Source organism: Eurytemora carolleeae, unplaced genomic scaffold (assembly GCF_000591075.1).
Source record: "Eurytemora carolleeae unplaced genomic scaffold, Eaff_2.0 scaffold1695, whole genome shotgun sequence".
Taxonomy (NCBI): domain Eukaryota; kingdom Metazoa; phylum Arthropoda; class Copepoda; order Calanoida; family Temoridae; genus Eurytemora; species Eurytemora carolleeae.
Window position 1 is genome coordinate 36,191 of NW_019397584.1, and position 18,669 is coordinate 54,859.

The 18,669-nt window shown below is 31.5% G+C and overlaps 1 protein-coding gene across 4 annotated transcripts; it reads right to left on the minus strand.

The window, feature by feature from the left end:
- Nucleotides 1–1,169: 1,169 nt before the first annotated feature.
- LOC111715034 (acetylcholine receptor subunit alpha-like) lies at nt 1,170–18,470 on the minus strand. Of its 4 annotated transcripts, XM_023490269.1 has the most exons (14): nt 18,369–18,470; nt 14,701–14,797; nt 11,821–11,899; nt 10,882–10,959; nt 10,281–10,371; nt 9,037–9,111; nt 8,459–8,527; nt 6,501–6,614; nt 6,154–6,180; nt 4,814–4,881; nt 4,095–4,170; nt 3,077–3,155; nt 1,674–1,773; nt 1,170–1,483 (listed from the first exon to the last, which is right to left on the minus strand). In XM_023490269.1, exons 1-13 carry the CDS (start codon nt 18,453–18,455, stop codon nt 1,688–1,690), a joined length of 1,026 nt encoding a protein of 341 aa, XP_023346037.1. In that variant the 5' UTR covers nt 18,456–18,470; the 3' UTR covers nt 1,170–1,483; nt 1,674–1,687. The 4 variants fall into 4 exon arrangements, with proteins under 4 accessions (XP_023346037.1, XP_023346036.1, XP_023346040.1 ...); XM_023490268.1 differs by lacking the exon at nt 1,170–1,483 and having other exon boundaries at nt 1,651–1,773; XM_023490272.1 differs by lacking the exons at nt 1,170–1,483; nt 14,701–14,797 and having other exon boundaries at nt 1,651–1,773; nt 18,369–18,421.
- Nucleotides 18,471–18,669: the final 199 nt, after the last annotated feature.

An 18,669-nucleotide genomic window follows, 5' to 3' on the forward strand; every position in this document is an offset into this window, starting at 1 on the left:
AGTGAAAGGATGTAAGAGAATGAGAAGAAAGGGGAAGGATGTAAGAGGATGAGAAGAAAATAAAAGGATGTTAGAGAATTAGAAGAAAGTAAAAGGATGTAAGAGGAAGAGAAGAAAGTAAAAGGATGTAAGAGGATGAGAAGAAAGTAAAAGGATGTAAGAGGATGAGAAGAAAGTAAAAGGATTTTAGAGGATGAGAAGAAAGTTAAAGGATGAAAGAGGATGAGAAGAAAGTTAAAGGATGTAAGAGGATGAGAAGAAAGTAAAAGGATGAAAGAGGATGATGAGAAAGTTAAAGGATGTGAGAGGATGAGAAGAAAGTTAAAGGATGTAAGAGGATGAGAAGAAAGTAAAAGGATGAAAGAGGATGAGAAGAAAGTTAAAGAATGTAAAGGGATTAGAAGAAAGTTAAAGGATGTAAGAGGATGATAAGAAAGTGAAAGGATGTAAGAGGATGAGAAGGATTAATCTAGATGACAAATACAGTGTTATAATTGTATGAGGGGAGGAAGGCCAACCACAACAATTTCTCGTCCGAGCCAAATTCTCCTCATTTTTTCATCCGGGCCACCTCTAAATCCTCGTCACCAAAATAAAAAAAAAAATATTTTTATCTGCAAGGGTTGGCCATTAAAAAAATATTATTGGAAGCACGAAGATTTTGAGTTGGCTCGGACGAGAAAATGAGGAGAATGTGGCTCGGATAAGATATTAATGTGGTTGGCCTTCCTCCCATCTTTGTATACTTGTATACTTGTATATACTTGCATTCCACTCAATTAAACAATAAACATCCTAAATAGAACTCAGGACCAGAGAGGAATCTCTTAGGAATGCAGAATTCATTAATTCATTAATTCATTCACCCATTCATCCTTTCATTAATATTCAATTATTCACCCATTCACCCTTTCATTCCTTTTCAACCTAGTAAAGGGGTGTCTATTTTTAAGAAAAAAGAATTTTAAAAAACAAATTTCATCCTTTTGTATACTTTTTACCCAAATATTTTTTTTGTTCTCTCTAAAAAACATTTATTTTCCCCATTAAAACGAAAAAAACCGTAAGAAACAAAACTACTTTTGGGCGATTTTCGAAAAGAGGGGAGCGGGGAATTTTTTATCTAGACAATATACACCCCGGACCTAGATAGAATATTCAATCTTGGAATATTTATTTTTTTATCGGAAACAATTGATTTATTTTCAGAAGTAAACGTTTACGTATTTGTCACATCCTATTTATCGATAAAAATAGAGAATAAAATATTTTTATAGCACGTAATTTTAAGCACAGGGTTTCTTACAAAGATTGACTATTCAGATGTAACTCCTGATAATTTTTTTATTCCTGGTGGAAGTTGGAACATTTCATTGTTTCAATGTAAAATAATATTAAACGGGTGGGCCCAAATTTTCATTTAAAATATTATTTTTGTTTTAAATATTCTGGAAGAACATTTGCTTTGATAATATTCAAATGATTAAAGTAAGATCCATAAAGCCGTGGAAAAGTAAGACAACATTTTGTCAACTTTAAGTTTTTTTTCATTTAAAATTAATTGTTATTCTAGTAGCTTATTAATTGTACACTGTTGGGTTTTATTTTTATTAGGCTTAAAAAAATGACTATATTATTATAATCGTCTTCCTATTCCACAGTTTTATGGGTATCTCTGTATTCTGAATTAAAAGCCGATAGTTGTGTGCTTAGCATCTATTGGTTCTCTTATATCGTATAGAGAGGGAGCAGTTAATATTATTCCACTGGAACCTGAAATATATAAATATATAAATAATCTATAATAATCTATAATGGAGGAATAAATACAATGAGAGTGCAGAGGTATTCATTACAATTTCTCGAGAGGGAGGTATTCAACTAAGGAGGGAGGTATACAACTGATGAGGGGGAGGTATACAACTAAGGAGTGAGTTATACAACTAAGGAGGGAGGTATACAACTAAGGAGGGAGGTATACAACTAAGGAGGGAGGTATACAACTAAGGAGGGAGGTATACAAACAACTAAAGAGGGAGGTATACAACTATAGGAGGGAGGTATACAACTAAGGAGGGAGGTATACAAATAAAGAGGGGGAGGTATACAACTAAGGAGTGAGTTATACAACTAAGGAGGGAGGTATACAACTAAGGAGGGAGGTATACAACTAAGGAGGAAGGTATACAACTAAGGAGGGAGGTATACAACTAAGGAGGGAGGTATACAACTAAAGAGGGAGGTATACAACTATAGGAGAGAGGTATACAACTAAGGAGGGAGGTATACAACTAAGGAGCGATGTTTACAAATAAGGAGGGAGGAGGTGTACAACTATAAAGAAGGGTTGAAAAAACAAAAGTTGCTTGTCAGTCGAGGTAGGGATTTCCATAAGCCTCCGCTTTGGGGACACTATAGCCTCCCACTGTACAGAATAGTTTCATTAAAACTCTTGGTTTTAATAGTAAAGAATTTTTGTACTTTTTTCAAAATAATGGCATAAACAGTTTCTCAAAGATCAGAAGTATTAATCAATTAATATAAAAAGTGACTAATTATGACTTGTAAAGTGGTTTATAAAACTTGAAACTTTTCTTACGCAAAAAGCAAAACATTCAGAGAAAATCAGAATAAGATAATAAAAAATTTTGCTTTGACAAAAAATTTTAATCTAAAAAAATTTTCAAAAACAGTTATTACTTAAATCAAAGATTAAAACAAAATAAACTAATTTCAATTCAGAAATGAATTTCCAAATAGCCTCCTGACTGCGTAAGAAATGCATTGTAAAATATAAATCTTACAAATCACTTTAGGAGTCAACAAACAATAATCTTAACTAAAATTCTTGTGCCCCTATGTTAAAAAAATGGAAAAAAATCTATATTGCATAAAAAACCAAGAGTTGTAAGGAAGCTGTGTTGTATAGCGGAGGCTCTTACTGCATGGCGGAGGCTCGGTCTGCCTAGGATATCTGGGAGGCTCGTGTCTGCATGGCGGAGGCTCCCTCTCCAGTCTAGTACCATTATCCCAGATTCTGACAAACATAATCACAGACAAATTTTGTGTAATTCACCTAATATGCAAGTTAGGGTGAACAGCCAGAGAAATAGTCGATCCAGAACCATAGCGATATACTTCCAATCTTCTATCACCTTCAATTAGAAAATGCTTCAGGGGTAAAATTTAAGTGGGTTTAATTGTTGATATTTTATCAGTATACCGATATTCAAAGGGACCGTAAGCGTATGATAGAAGCTAAACATTTAAATGTGAACAATTTCTTTAGACAAAATATAAAACTTTTAATTGGGGTATGAGCCTGAACAATTACAATTATTTAACCATCTTTGTTTTTGTAAAAAATGTGATGATTTCATTCTTTAAAGGGACTGTAAGCGTAATTTAAAAGTGACCCTTCATGCAAAGATGGTAATATCCGGTTCTCAACGGTCTGTTTTAAAAGGTTAACTCAGCATTTAAATACAAATTGGAATATAATTGATCTTAATTGTTTACTGGAAGAGCATAAATATTGTTTCTAGGACTAGAGAACACTCACAATACTAAACATTATTTTCATTGAAGGTTAAAGATAAAAGGTCCGAGAGAAATGTAGGGGTCAATGATGTAAATATGGGGGATTTTGATGACAAGTTTGGGGTCTCCAATGAAAATCTGGGGTTCACCAAAATATTTCTATCAGAGATCCCTAAACAGAATAGGTCTTCAAATGAAAATCTAGGTATCTCCAATGCAAAGCTTAGGGTCTCCAGTGAAAATGTGAGACCTCCAATGAAAATCTGGGGTCTCCGATGAATATCTGGGGTGTCTAATATAAATGTGGGGGGTCTCCAAATAAAATTCTGCAAATCTTTCAATGAAAATCTGGGGATTTCTAATGAAAATCTGGGGTCTCCAATGAAAATCTGTGGGTCTTTAAATAAAAATCTTGGGCCTCCAATGAAAATCTGGGGGTCTCCAAATGAAAATCTGGAGGTCTTCGTTGAAAAGCTTCGTGTAAATATGGGGATCTACAATGAGATAGCAATGGGATTGTCTCTGCTTTGCACTACAATGATGTAAAAATATACCTCTCTATCTTTATCTGTCTTTCTGATATGATGAGCTATAAACTGGACTCCTTGAATTGCAAGATCTACATCAGGACTAGAATATGATATTAATGAACTGGACTCCTTGAATTACTAGATCAGGACTAGAATATGATATTATTAATAAACTGGACTCCTTGAATTGCAAGATCTATAGCAGGACTAGAATATTATATTAATGAGCTGGACTCCTTGAATTGCAAGATCTTCATCAGGACTAGAATAAAATAATCCATGAATTAATAGAACTTTTATGAACTGGACTCCTTGACTAAATAGACAGGACTACAATGTAATATTAATAAACCGGGCTCATTAAATAAATAGACAGGACTAGAACATAAAATAATGACTGGACTCCTTGAATGAATAGACTGGACTAGAGTATAATTTTTATGAACTGGACTCCTTAGTCCTTGAATTACTAGATCAGGACTAGTTATAATATTAATAAACTGGACTCCTTGAATTACTTGATCAGGACTAGAACATAATATTAATAAACTGGACTCCTTGAATTACTTGATTAGAACTAGAACATAATATTAATAAACTGGACTCCTTGAATTACTATAGACAGGACTAGAATATAATATTAATAAACTGGACTCCTTGAATTACTGTAGATCAGGACTAGAATATAATAATAATTAATTTGACCCAAGAACCTAAAATCTATTTAATGAAACTGTGTTTACCTAAAATGATGAATAGAGGAGTTGCTTGAGTTGGAATCAAAACTGTCTTCATGAAAACCAGACTCATACTAAACAGTAAACACACTTTTATTCAAGATATTGAATTGAAATACGGTCTAACTTTCACTATTATATATATATATAATACTATAATATAGCAGAATACTGAAAATTTTGTTCATAACCATCACACCAAAAGCATTTTGAAACCTCAAACATTAATGACCAAATGACGAACATTTACGTCCAAATTATGAACATTTACGTCCAAATTATAAACATTTACGTCCAAATTATAAACATTTACGTCCTAATTATGAACATTTACGGCCAAATTACGACATTTACGTCCAAATTATGAACATGTACGTCCAAATTACGAACATTTACGTCCAAATTATGAACATTTACGTCCAAATTACGAACATTTACGTCCAAATTATAAACATTTACGTCCAAATTATGAACATTTACGGCCAAATTACGAACATTTACGTCCAAATTATGAACATTTACGTCCAAATTACGAACATTTACGTCCAAATTACGAACATTTACGTCCAAATTATGAACATTTCCAAATTACGAACATTTACGTCCAAATTATGAACATTTACGTCCAAATTACGAACATTTTTGTTCAAATTACGAACATTTATGTTCAAATTACGAACATTTACATCCTAATTACGAACATTTACGTCCAAATTTGGAATATTTACGTCAAAATTACAAATATTTTTGTCAAACCTACAAACAGAATCTCAAACAAACCACAAATTCGAAATTTGGAAATGGTTTCTTTATTTGAATATAACAAAACAAAATGTTGGGTTTCGTGCTACACTCTAAATTACGAAACAAAAAAATCGCTAATTTGGCCACCAATGAAGGGACAGTAAATCGCTTTTTTGGTCACCAATGAAAGGACAGTAAATCAGTTATTTGGCCACCAATGAAAGAACAGTAAATCGGTTATTTGGTCACCAATGAAGGGACAGTAAATCGCTGTTTTGACCACCAATGAAGGGACAGTAAATCGCTTATTTGGTCACCAATGAAGGGACAGTAAATAGCTTATTTGGTCACAAATGAAGTGACAGTAAATCGCTTATTTGGCCACCAATGAAGGGACAGTAAATCGCTTATTTGGCCACCAAAGAAAGAACAGTAAATCGCTTTTTTAGCAGTTAAAAAGTTGGATAAACGCAAAGACTCTCTGATATATGAGAGTCTTTGGATAAACAAAAGGGCAAGGTTTTGCGACACTTTAAAGTCCATCAAGTCATAAATATGCTCTACTTATTAAACTATCTAATTGATCTAATTATTCTACTTACTTTATCACCTGTTATGAGTTCACAGGCCTGATTAAGGTTTGCATTTTTTAGAATTCAATAGTTTTGGTTCTAAATTCACTATTAAAATAGTTTTGGTTCTAAATTCACTATTAAAATAAACATTTTGATCGTAATAACGAACGACCGAAAGCTTTCAAACATACAAATGTTTGTTCAATATTATGAACATAATATTAGGAATTTCTCCTTTCGATGCAACAAAAAATGTTTTATAGGACTTCGCTGGATACCCAGATAACTATTTGATCATGGATTAACAACTCAAAAGTTTTGACCTCAGAAAATAATTTTCCTATTGGCAAGATTCCAAAGAATGCAAACCCTTCCTGGTACAAATGATATTTGAAAATGTCATGCTTGTAATTCCTACATTGGGGTCTCTCATACTTCCTGCACATGCATTGCTGTGCACTACCAAGCCTGGGCTCTTGGTAACATACCTTGAAATGGGGATTTTGAAAGGTTGGATGAGTTCTGACTTAAGATCTTAATTTGTACCGTAATTACTCTCAGCACTCTTTTTTAATCTTCATAACTTCATAATCTGAGGCCGAATTCAAAAGATTTAAACCGCGTCGCTAAACCGCAAAACCCGGTTTCTTGAGCGCCTGCTTAAATCTCGAAACACTGAATACAATGAATACAGTGGAACCAGCCATGTTTTAGCCGGCTCAAACTCAAATTCTTTAAATTCGGCCTCAGATGTTTTATATTTAAAACTGTTAATTTATTGTCAAAACCAAACAGATGGCAACGTAGAATTTGTACACTCTCAGTACAGCTGTATTCTGACGTTATAAGTGTCAACTTAGTTTTTGTGTCAGACAAAATTATTAATAATAGTGACAATTTTAGAATAAAGTGCTTAGCGTACAGTTAAATAATTGCAATTGTGTGATCTTTATTTTCTGTTTTTACAGTTTTTTTATCTAATCTTGGAAAACATGTCAACTAATGTGAGAAAATTTCTTTTTTCTTGTTGTATTTGACACAATTGTGACGTCGTGTATAATTGGTCCATTTCTCTGTTGACACCTATTGTATAAACTGAATCCAAAATATTACCAGTAGTCGTCTTCGAGCAAAATACGCAAACAAACAGAGAAAATCCATTTAAAAGGGGATAGAGGGAAGAATATCAAGCTTTTCTCGAATTACAAGTTTACAAGTAATCAAAGAGAAGCTTTTCTAAATTGCCAGCTTCTCTTGACTTCAATGTTTATGTGTATCCATTCTGCTTAACAGATTGATTTAAATCAAAATAAAAATAGAAAGTCGTCGTCAAACAAATAAACATAACACTAGGCCTATTTAATTTGACTATATCTATTATATGCATTCCATTTAAATATGCAAATATTTAAATATTTTAAGTTTAGCAAACAATTAACAAAGAAATTGAAAGTCTTTTTTTTACAAACTCAAATTTTCTAATCCCTATTTCACACATTATAGTTTATCAAGACAGATATTTTTCCTGTTTTGCACTAGGGTTTCTTTCCCAATTAAGCATGCTATTGAGTAGCTATTCTGAAAATAGGAACAAAAAATTCCAAATTCAGGGGGGGGGGCCAATTTTCCCCGCCTCCCCCCCTGTATCCGCCCCTGACCAGAATAAATTTCTTCTTTTAATTCATATCAGATGTGTTGACTTACTGAATATCAGGTTTGTAAGGTTAGTTTTTTATTGTTTAAGTATAACACACATTTTTCTTGCCCCCCCCCCCTAAAAATGTTAAGGGGGGGGCCAAAAAAATTTTCGCGCTTCGCGCGAAATATTTCCCCCTAGCCCCCCCCTAACCAAATGTCTAGTTGCGCGCCTGTATATTTTGCAACCTTGGGTATTTCAAACTTAGATTATTTGATTTAACAGAAAAAAATAGTTTAAAATATCTAAGGTCTCAGACACTGGGTTGCAAAGATAAAGGGATTATGAACCCAGGGTTTGTGGCAAATATTCATTTCCTTTATAGTTTAGAGGAATGCAGTGCATAAACAATAACTAAACTACAAAACTATTTACTTCCCAAAGTTATATCTAATGTTGCAATAGAAAAGACGACATTTAGATTCAGGAATACTTTCCATAAAGTAAATTTAAAATTTCCGTACCAATTATCTTTTATATTTCTTCTTTCTCAGTTTTATGATTTTTCGACATAAATAATGGCAATAAATATTATCAACTAATTTAAGTTCTAGTATTGCAGAAACGAAATGTCGTCTTTTCAATAATTCTGCTTAAAAATATCTTCTTGGATAATGTGACCTCAGTATTTACTACCTTAATATCCGCCAGTTTTTTTCCTTCTTTATACTCGAAACCACAACCAGATATGAACGCAATCGACTCCTAGCATAAATTTTGTTTTTAACTTTTCTTATCAAATCCTAGCGTTTTTGGGACAAAACTTTAATGTTATAAGAAAGCAGAAAGGAATTAAGCATTGCTACAAACTCAAATTTGCTAATCCCTATATCATTGCTTGCAACCTGTAAACCTTTGATATTTCAATCTTGATTTTGCAGAATTATAAAGATTTAAGGATTAGAAAATCCGGGTTTGTGGCAAAGACTCAATTCCTAAAAAAACGAAGTAACAGAACCACGCAGACGTTGTTTAACCACTTGTCTTATTCAAGCTAAAAAGAAGTGGTTGAACTGCACGTCTACTTGGTTCAATATTGTCTAGCTCAAAATAAAATATGATCCCAAATAGTTTTGTTAGTTTTAGGTTTCCATTGAATTCTAATCCTTTTGGATAGCAATGTCGTTGAAATGTGAATCACTTTTTCTTTTAAAGATCTTCACTGCACTATAATAGAGTCGCCGCAGCTTGTAGTTTTGATGCACAAAATTTACCTGTGTTTCTAATGATTTTTTGTCCGCTTCATGCTTGAGTCCCCTATATCCAAAATGGTTTCCAACTTGAACAGACTGTAAAACATAAATGTATTTTGGCATATCGCGTCAAGCTATCGAGAAAAACAAACATGTTTGAAATTTATAATATGTCACTTGCAGATAGTAATATGCAAGGTACTAATGAAAGGAAAGTTATTTCAGAAGTGTACGCATTTTTTGTACTGCAGTGTACTGTCTTTGGGCGGAAAAGTAAACACAAGACGGAGGTTACAGCCTGACATGGAATCCATTTTCACAAAAATAACGTATGAAATATTCTGGTCATAATTATGTGAATTTTCAAAATTATCAAAATTAAATGCTTTTAACCTTCTCGGATACTAAACGAACACTGATGCATCTATTCTTGTTTACAAATTCTGCCCAGAAAGAACTGGTTTCAATATGTACGCAGACTATACGCGACCGCAATTGACTTTCATTGCATTAGTACCTTGCTAATATGTGACGTCAAAGTTAACAAATATTCAAGCAAAAGGTTACAATTATGCAATGGGCAGTAAAAGTGTTCAAACATCCAAACCCATACACATTAGTACATTAGTACATTAGTACATTAGTACATTAGTACATTAGTGAGTGTTTTAGAAGATGAGTTGAATATTGTGTCCGACAATGCTTTGGTTGCAGTGCACAGATGTCAAAATCAAGAAAAAAAGTGTAAAGAAAATATCAATATAAAAATGCAAATATGAAAATGAAAAAAGTAGTGTTTATCTTTACTAGCATTTTATCCAGTAGCATTTAATCTGGTAGCGTTTTATGAGTGTAGCGTTTTCAGAGGTACACCATCAAAACTAGAGTTGTTACGAGGTTACAACGTCTAACCAGTAATTTCGCACGTAATTAACAGTCACTTTCTGTCTTTTTCAGAGTGGTATAGTCAATGATAATTGATGTTTGTTTAGAGAAAACGTCGATTTAATTTCGAATAGTCCTTAATTACAAAAATTTCTTCCCGAACGAAATTTTTCCCCGATTTACAACTGTACGGTAAGTTGGTAACCCACTTCTTTCGGATAAATAGGATGTCGACATGTCCTAGTTTTTATTTTTTTATCTTCTTCATAATCTCTTTCACAGCAAGGTTATCGTTTTGGATCTGGTATGTGATTCTTAACATGAAGGGTTACTAAGAATGACGACGCTAGTTTCTTTATTTTATAATCAAATATTAATACCTTGGAATTTTGATCGGGTGGGGACGGTTTCCGCTTTTTAGGTGAGAAGTCTGGATAGTCAGCTGAATATTGCGGATTATAAACTGGGCGTCTAGATTCAACAAAAACACATATTTAGGTCGAGATCAATTAAGGGTAAGAATAAACAGAAAAGTTGTTAAAAACAGTAATTTACATAATTTACATAAGACAAGTTCCAACTAAACGTAAAATATTAAATGTCAACCATTGGGACCCCGGAAATGGCCCTAAAGGACAAAAAAACGATTAAAACTTTTTGAATATTTAAATATTGATAAATCTTTATAAGGACCAAGAAATGTCCTTTTAAATAGTTCTAATTTGCCATGAGCAAAAGTAGAAATAGATGAAATTTTTTTAAAAGAGATTTGCCAATAAATATGCAGATACATTTAAGGCATTTATTCTTAGGAGGCTGATGCTAGATATATAAAAACATTCAAAATAGTTTGTACTTTAATGTGAGAGCCATACAAAAATATTTTATATTTTCTAAATAGTTTTCACCAATTTTCTGAGGATGCATTTTTTCGTTACACTTAAAATTTTTCTATTTGAAAAAAATGTGTGAAGACTGTTCCTCATCATGAGAATCCTTGGTAGAAACTTCAAGAAGATTTGCTTCATCCACCCTGGCATATTATGGGTAGCTGGGGTCCTAAAATAACAATAATAAAATCAAGCTTTGAATTAAAAATAGCGCTTCACATGTAAAGATATGCCCCTCCATCCTCTTTAACTTTTGGGGTCAAAAATCCCAAATCAACAGGATCAAACATTCTAAAGATATGATTGTTTTATATGTAAAAATATTATAGTGCCCCCAACTGTTTCTCCAAAGAAATAATGAAGCACACAGACACAGATTCAAAATTTAAAAAATCGACACTTTTTGTTTAAAAAACTTCCTTATTGCTCCTCAGAAAAAGAAATAATTACTTATTCACTTCAGGTTACCCAATATTATTCACACTCTGATTAATAATTAGAGTGTGAATAATATTGGGTAACCTGAAGTGAATATATGAATAATGTTGGGTAACCTGAAGTGAATAAAAGAATAATGTGGGTAACCTGAAATGAATATTTGAATAATGTTGGGTAACCTGAAGTGAATATTTGAATAATATTGGGTAACCTGAAGTGAATATTTGAATAACGTGGGGTAACCTGAAATGAATATTTGAATAATGTTGGGTAACCTGAAGTGAATTTTTGAATAATGTTGGGTAACCTGCAGTGAATATTTGAATAATATTGGCTAACCTGACGTGAATTTTTGAATAATGTTGGGTAACCTGAGATGAATATTTGAATAATGTCGGGTACCCTGAAGTAAATATAAGAATAATGTTGGGTAACCTGAAGTGAATATTTGAATAATATTGGGTAACCTGAAGTGAATATGAGAATAATGTTGGGTAACCTGAAGTATATTTGAATAATATTGGGTAACCTGAAGTGAATATTTGAATAATGTGGGTAACCTGACGTGAATATTTGAATAATGTTTGGTAACCTGAAGTGAATGTTGAGAATGGTGACAGTAACACAGATTGATAATGTTACCAACATCATGGTAAAAACCAGATATTTTCCTAAAAAATAAATATCTATCAAATGTTTATTGATTGTTGGGAATTAAAGGCATGAATTTGTGTCCAAATCAATCAATGAAGAATTATTCAAGGAATAGAAAAAAGTTGAAAATTAAAATTTACTCACAGCTAAAAAACCCTAATATTGAGCTCAAATTGAGATCAAATTTTGGAAAATTGGTTGACTATTTTGAACAGAATGCAGAAAATATTTCAGAAAGGAATTGAATTTTTACCGCAAAATTAAATTTTCTAATCTCTATATCTCTATAAACCTTTGAGATTTCAAACCTAAAATATATGATTTAGCAGAATTTATAGTTTGGAATATTAAAGGTCTATGATATCGGGTTGACAAGATATTGGGATTAGAAAGTCAGAGTTTGTGGCACACTCTCAATTCCTTTTAAAATTCCTAAATTTTCTTTCTAACAGTGAGCTTTGACTAAATTTTGAAGAATCCCATGAATATTTTACAGACAAGGTTTTTGAAATTTTATTTCAGAACTTGTTTCACATTATCCATTAACAACTTCTGAATTGGTATTTTCATAACTAAAAAATGGAGATTTTTGTAAAAAAAAAACCCCCCCCCCAGCAGGAATAGGGTTAAAGGAGACTCTGAAAATAAAAACTTTCTATTAACACTGAAAATTATTGATTTAGGCATGCAATCAACTTATTTGAATAAAAGCAAAAGCTCCTAAAGTTCAGTTTAACATAAAAATTAATTTAACGTTGCCACGGATAATAGACTTCATTTATTTTTCTTCCATTTTTCAGAGAGAAAACTTTGATTTTTAAAGATTACCATTAATTAACCATTAAAAAAACATTACACCAATTTTTCTCAATTGCAAGTTTTACAATCTATGATACCAAATGCAAGTTTTTGAAGTACCGGATTAACTCAAAGGTTGAGACTTTAGAACGATTGTACGGAATTCATTAAGTCCGTTTAATTGCATTCAGGGTTCCTTGTCGGCCAACACTGTATTATTACTGTGCTTTAACATTTCGTAAACCATCAAAATACTTAAGCAGAACCCAAAAAGCAAGCTTCAAATGGTCATATTTTTGAGTTTTATGTCGTCTTTACAGTGTAATCCTTTGTGGACAACACTGTACGGTGAATACTAACATGCAGCGTACATACTGTTATACTGTATATCTACATTAAACCTGGTAACATTTTCTGGTAACAATGGTAACAATGCCCATCTCTGGTAAAATTTAGAGATGGGCATCGTTTTCAACGAACAAATTTTTTCACGGATAAAGGGTGTCGTTCAGAAAAAAAAGACGAACGATGACAAATGAAATGGATTGTTCAGAGAAATAAAAACTTATAGGTTTTTTTTAAAGTGAACGAAAAAAATAACGATTTGAAATCGTGAAAAAAGATCAGTGTTTACTGTACGAACGAATCTTTTTGTTACTGAATGAGTTATTTATTGAACGAACGCCTTTACTGAACGATCGTTCGGTGAGAAAACGAACGAAATAGATGGAAAATAAACAATATTTTTTTGAATGAAAAAAAAGAACGAAATGAAAAATTCGAACGTGCCCATCTCTACACAGGAATATGGAACAGCCGAAAGCAAATTAACACTAATAAAAATTTATCCCAAATTATTTTATGTTTTTGTTATTATTGTTTTCGTTATTTCGAACTAAATAATTGTGCTTTCTATACGTTCACGTTCATTATTAAATATTAGGGTTCAGCTTATAGAGGAAACAAAAAATATTAATAACTAGCTAAAGGCCCCAACGTTGCCCGTGAAAAAAATGTTTTAAAAAATTCGAATTTTTTATAGACTATAACACTCCTCGGCCACCACTGAGTGTCCACGATAAATTTCAGCCCAATCGGTCCAGCCGTTTAGCCGGCTATAGGCAACAAATAACTAATTACTTGATCTATCACAGCAATCCTTCTTGACATGATCATGCAGTGAAACAGAAAGCAGAATAATCTCGTTTTCATTAAACAAATTTCAGCATAAAGAACATGACGAAAATTAACAGAGTATTCCTTTCAATTCGCCCGGAAAATGCTGACGGTTTAAGCTATTTAGAATTTTTTAATCATCTCAAACATATATATAGAAATATATAGAAAATTCAATATTTCATTATCACACTCCTTTAAGCCAAATATGCAATTGCATGCTAGCTGTTGTGTAGACTCTTAGAAGAAAAAAAACCTAATATTTCTCATAATATCTCGACTACCGAATCGCATTTCGAAATTGAAACTATTTCATTTGAAATTTAAACAATATCTTTCAAATGTTGATATCCCGAATATTTTGTTCTTTAGTTAGAACAAAATTATACAAATTTACAACAAAGTATTTGTAATTTCTAACAGAATAATTGTAATTTTGAACCAATGATTCGTAATTTCGAACAGTATGTTCGTGATTTCTAACAGAATGTTTGCAGTTTTGAAGGAATTATTTGTAATTTTGAGCGAATTGTTTTTTTTTATTTTTGAAACAATTGTTTGTAATTTTGAAGAAATATTTTGTAATTCTGAATGAATTGTTTGTAATTTTGAACGAGTTTTTTAAAATTTTGAATGAATTGTTTGTAATTTTGAACGACTTGTTTGTAATTTTGAAGGAATTGTTTGTAATTTTGAACGAAATGTTCAAAATTACAGAATGCTTTTGTTAAGTTTGATATTACGAGGCAAATATTAGGGTTTTTCCAAATTGTGGTTGTCTACCTCAGAACGTGTATACAATATAGAATAACATTCTATATTATACATATTCTGAGGTCTGTACCTAGAAGAGGAACTGCTAGTGAAGTTGGTGGGATTATCTCAGCTAGTAGAAGGAAGAACACTGTCAAGGATAACAGGATAGATATACACAGGGTTACCTTTGGGTTAATCACATACATACAGGCATAGAGAATAGAATATATATTAGAGTGGAATTTATTAGAAAAAAGTTTAAAACTGCCATTTTGTTGTAATGTTACCATACTGCAGGTGTACTTCACATATTTGTGCAATATAACCTTTTCGGCCAAGGAACATCATTTTATAGAAAATCTAAAATTAACATAAAAAGAAAACCAAATTATGAAATAGGGTGGTTTCATAATTGACCAATGATCATTTCACATAGACTCTCATGCCTTTGACTTTGCGCAAACGATGATTTTCCATTATAACTATAAATCAAATGATGTTTTTATTCACATAATTCATTTTATAAGGTTTATTTAACAGTTTAAAAAATTCGAAATTGAAATGAATAGTCTAGGGAACATACTGTATTAATGTACTCTACTGCATATAATTTGTGAACATTTACATGATTTGTACACTTTGAACTCCCTTTCAGGCTGAAAGGGACTGACAAGATTCATACCGAGAGATTGTCTAAATTCCACTCTAATATGTATTCTATTCTCTTTGCATTACAGGGTTAACCATGGTTAGTCGTAGATGGTATGGTTAGTTGTGGTTGGACATGTTTTATATGTTCAATATGCAGGGAGTCTATCAAGGGATGGGCAATCATTTTTAAAAACTATTTTGGTTTTAGAGAAAAAAGAAAAAATCGTTTTTTGTTTATTAAACTAAATTTTTTGTTTTAAAAAGGTTTAAAAACGATTTCCAATTTCTCTTTCTGGTTGAACAAGATTTTTTCGCTTTGATTTTTGGGCATTGTTACGGAGAAGTTCAAACCCTTTAATTAAAAAAAGTTGCCCGTCCCGACCCTGGGTCTATCAGAGGGTTAAAGGAAAATTTTAGACTAGTTTTTTAAACAAATAACAGTTTGAAAACAATCAATCAGTTTGTAAACAAAGAATCAGTTTATAAACAAAGAATCATTTTGTAAAGACAGGATCAGTTTCTAAACAAATCATCGGTTAGTAAACAAAGATGAACTTTGTAAACAAAGCATCCGTTTGTAAACAAAACATCTGTTTGTAAAAAAGGAATCAGTTTGTAAAAAAAAGATCAGTTTATAAACAAAACATTAGTATGTAAACAAAACATTATTTTGTAAACAAATATGCAGTTTTTAAACAAAGGATAAGTTTGTGAACAAATTATCGGTCTATAAACAAAGGATTAGTTGGTAAACCAAGCATCTGTTTGTAAACAAAGCATCAGTTTGTAAACAAAGCATCAGTTTGTAAACAAAGCATTATTTTGTGAACAAAACACCAGTTTGTAAACAAAGCATTAGTTGTGAACAAAACATCAGTTTGTAAACAAAGCATTAGTTTGTAAACAAATCATCGGTTATAACAAAGGATTAGTTTGTAAACAAAGCATCGGTTTATAAACAAAGGATTAGTTTGTAAACAAATCATCGGTTTATAAACAAAGCATCAGTTTGTAAACAAAGCATCTGTTTGTAAACAAAGCATCAGTTTGTAAACAAAACATCAGTTTTTAAACAAAGCATCAGTTTGTAAACAAAGCATCAGTTATTAAACAAAGCATCTGTTTGTAAACAACGCATCAGTTTGTAAACCAAGCATCTGTTTGTAAACAAAGCATCAGTTTGTAAACAAAGCATCTGTTTGTAAACAAAGGATCATTTTTTAAACAAAGCATCAGTTTGTAAACAAATCATCGGTTTATAAACAAAGCATCAGTTTATAAACAAAGCATCTGTTTGTAAATAAAGGATCAGTTTTTAAACAAAGCATCAGTTTGTAAGCAAAGCATCAGTTTGTAAACAAATCATCGGTTTATAAACAAAGCATTAGTTTGTAAACAAAGCATCTGTTTGTAAACAAAGCATCAGTTTGTAAATAAAACATCAGTTTTTAAACAAAGCATCAGTTTGTAAATAAAGGATCAGTTTTTAAACAAAGAATCAGTTTGTAAACAACGCATCAGTTTGTAAACAAAGCATCAGTTTGTAAACAAAGCATCAGTTTGTAAACAAAGCATCTGTTTGTAAACAACGCATCAGTTTGTAAACCAAGCATCTGTTTGTAAACAATGCATCAGTTTGTAAACAAAGCATCTGTTTGTAAACAAAGGATCATTTTTAAACAAAGCATCTTTTTGTTAACAAAGCATCAGTTTGTAAACAAAGCATCAGTTTGTAAACAAAACATCAGTTTGTAAACAAAGCATCTATTTGTAAACAACGCATCAGTTTGTAAACCAAGCATCTGTTTGTAAACAAAGCATCAGTTTGTAAAAAAGAGCATTAGCTTGTAAACAAAGCATCAGTTTGTAAACAAATGCATTGTTTGTTAACAAAGCATCAGTTTGTAAACAAAGCATCAGTTTGTAAACAAAGCATCAGTTTGTAAACAAAGCATCCTTTTGTAAACAAAGCATCAGTTTGTAAACAAAGCATCAGTTTGTAAACAAAGGATTAGTTGGTAAACAAAGCATCAGTTCGTAAACAAAGCATCAGTTTGTAAACAAAAGTATCCGTTTGTAAACAAAGCATCAGTTTTTAAACAAAACATCAGTTTGTAAACAAAGGATTAGTTGGTAAACAAAGCATCAGTTTGTAAGCAAAGCATCAGTTTGTAAACAAAGCATCAGTTTATAAACAAAGGATTAGTTGGTAAACAAAGCATCAGTTTGTAAACAAAGCATCAGTTTGTAAACAAAGCATCAGTTTAGAATCAAAGGATTAGTTGGTAAACAAAGCATCAGTTTGTAAACAAAGCATCAATTTGTAAACAAAGCATCAGTTTATAAACAAAGGATTAGTTGGTAAACAAAGCATCAGTTTGTAAACAAAGCATCAGTTTGTAAACAAAGCATCTGTTTATAAACAATTAAAACTGTTATTATTATAGTAAAAATGAAATTACGGGTAACAGCTTTGAAAATGAATTTGATTTAGATAATTTAAATCATATATTTTGACCAACATTATCATGTTCATTATATTTTTCAATCACTCAATTTAAAAGTAAAAATAAACCTGTTTTTTTCAAATTCAAAATATTAATTTACATGTTTACAATTGCTCAATATCTAATCGCAATCAAATTCTATTTTCAAATAAATCTAAAACATTTAATATTATAAAGTAGAAAAAATAGAATAAATAACAGATAGATATTATCTATTCCTCGTAATGCATAAGGGATTGTAAGAAAAGGAAAAAGAAGATGTGGATAATTTCTTTAGTTTTAAAGATTGGATATTAACATGCTTTTCACTGTTGTTCAAGTGTTTGTTTAAGAACTAGCTGAAGGGCCCGGGGTTGCCCGTGGAAAACAATTTTTAAAAAAAGAGAAAAAAAATTTGAATTACAATGTCGATTTTTTTGCCTATAACACCACCCATGAGTATCCACAAAAAATTTCAGCCCAATCGGTCCAGCCATTTGGCCGGTTGGTTGCCAGTGGAAATTTTTTTTTTTTTTTTTTTTTTATTTCGAATTTTATTTAGCCTCTAACAAGTTCATAAAAAGTGAATTTAAAATTAAACACACAATTTGACACAAACCTTTTCTCCTGAGTCCGAGGGTAGATAGAAAACTAATACGGTGAGGAAAGATATTCCTAAATAAATATCAAATACATTTGTAAACATACTTTTAAAAGACTTTCTATTTTTAAAGTGGTATTTCCGCTTTCCAACGGTTAATTCTCAAATGCCATTGTCTGAGTGAAAACCTGCAAATCTATATCCACATTATTGATTCAAAAAATGAGATATCTTTGTGTTCATCTTAAAAATAAATAAAAACAATTGAGGAAATTGTAAGAATTAACACTTTTTAAGTTAGAAAAATTGAGCTATTTTT

Coding starts and splice junctions, on each gene's coding strand:
- LOC111715034 (XM_023490269.1), bottom strand. CDS start 18,455: ATGTTTACAAATGTATTTGATATTTATTTAGGAATATCTTTCCTCACC. Junction 10,960..11,820: donor ATTCTCAACATTCACTTCAG/GTTACCAAACAT, acceptor TTGTTATTTTAG/GACCCCAGCTACCCATAATA. Junction 1,774..3,076: donor CACCCTAACTTGCATATTAG/GTGAATTACACA, acceptor TATATATTTCAG/GTTCCAGTGGAATAATATTA.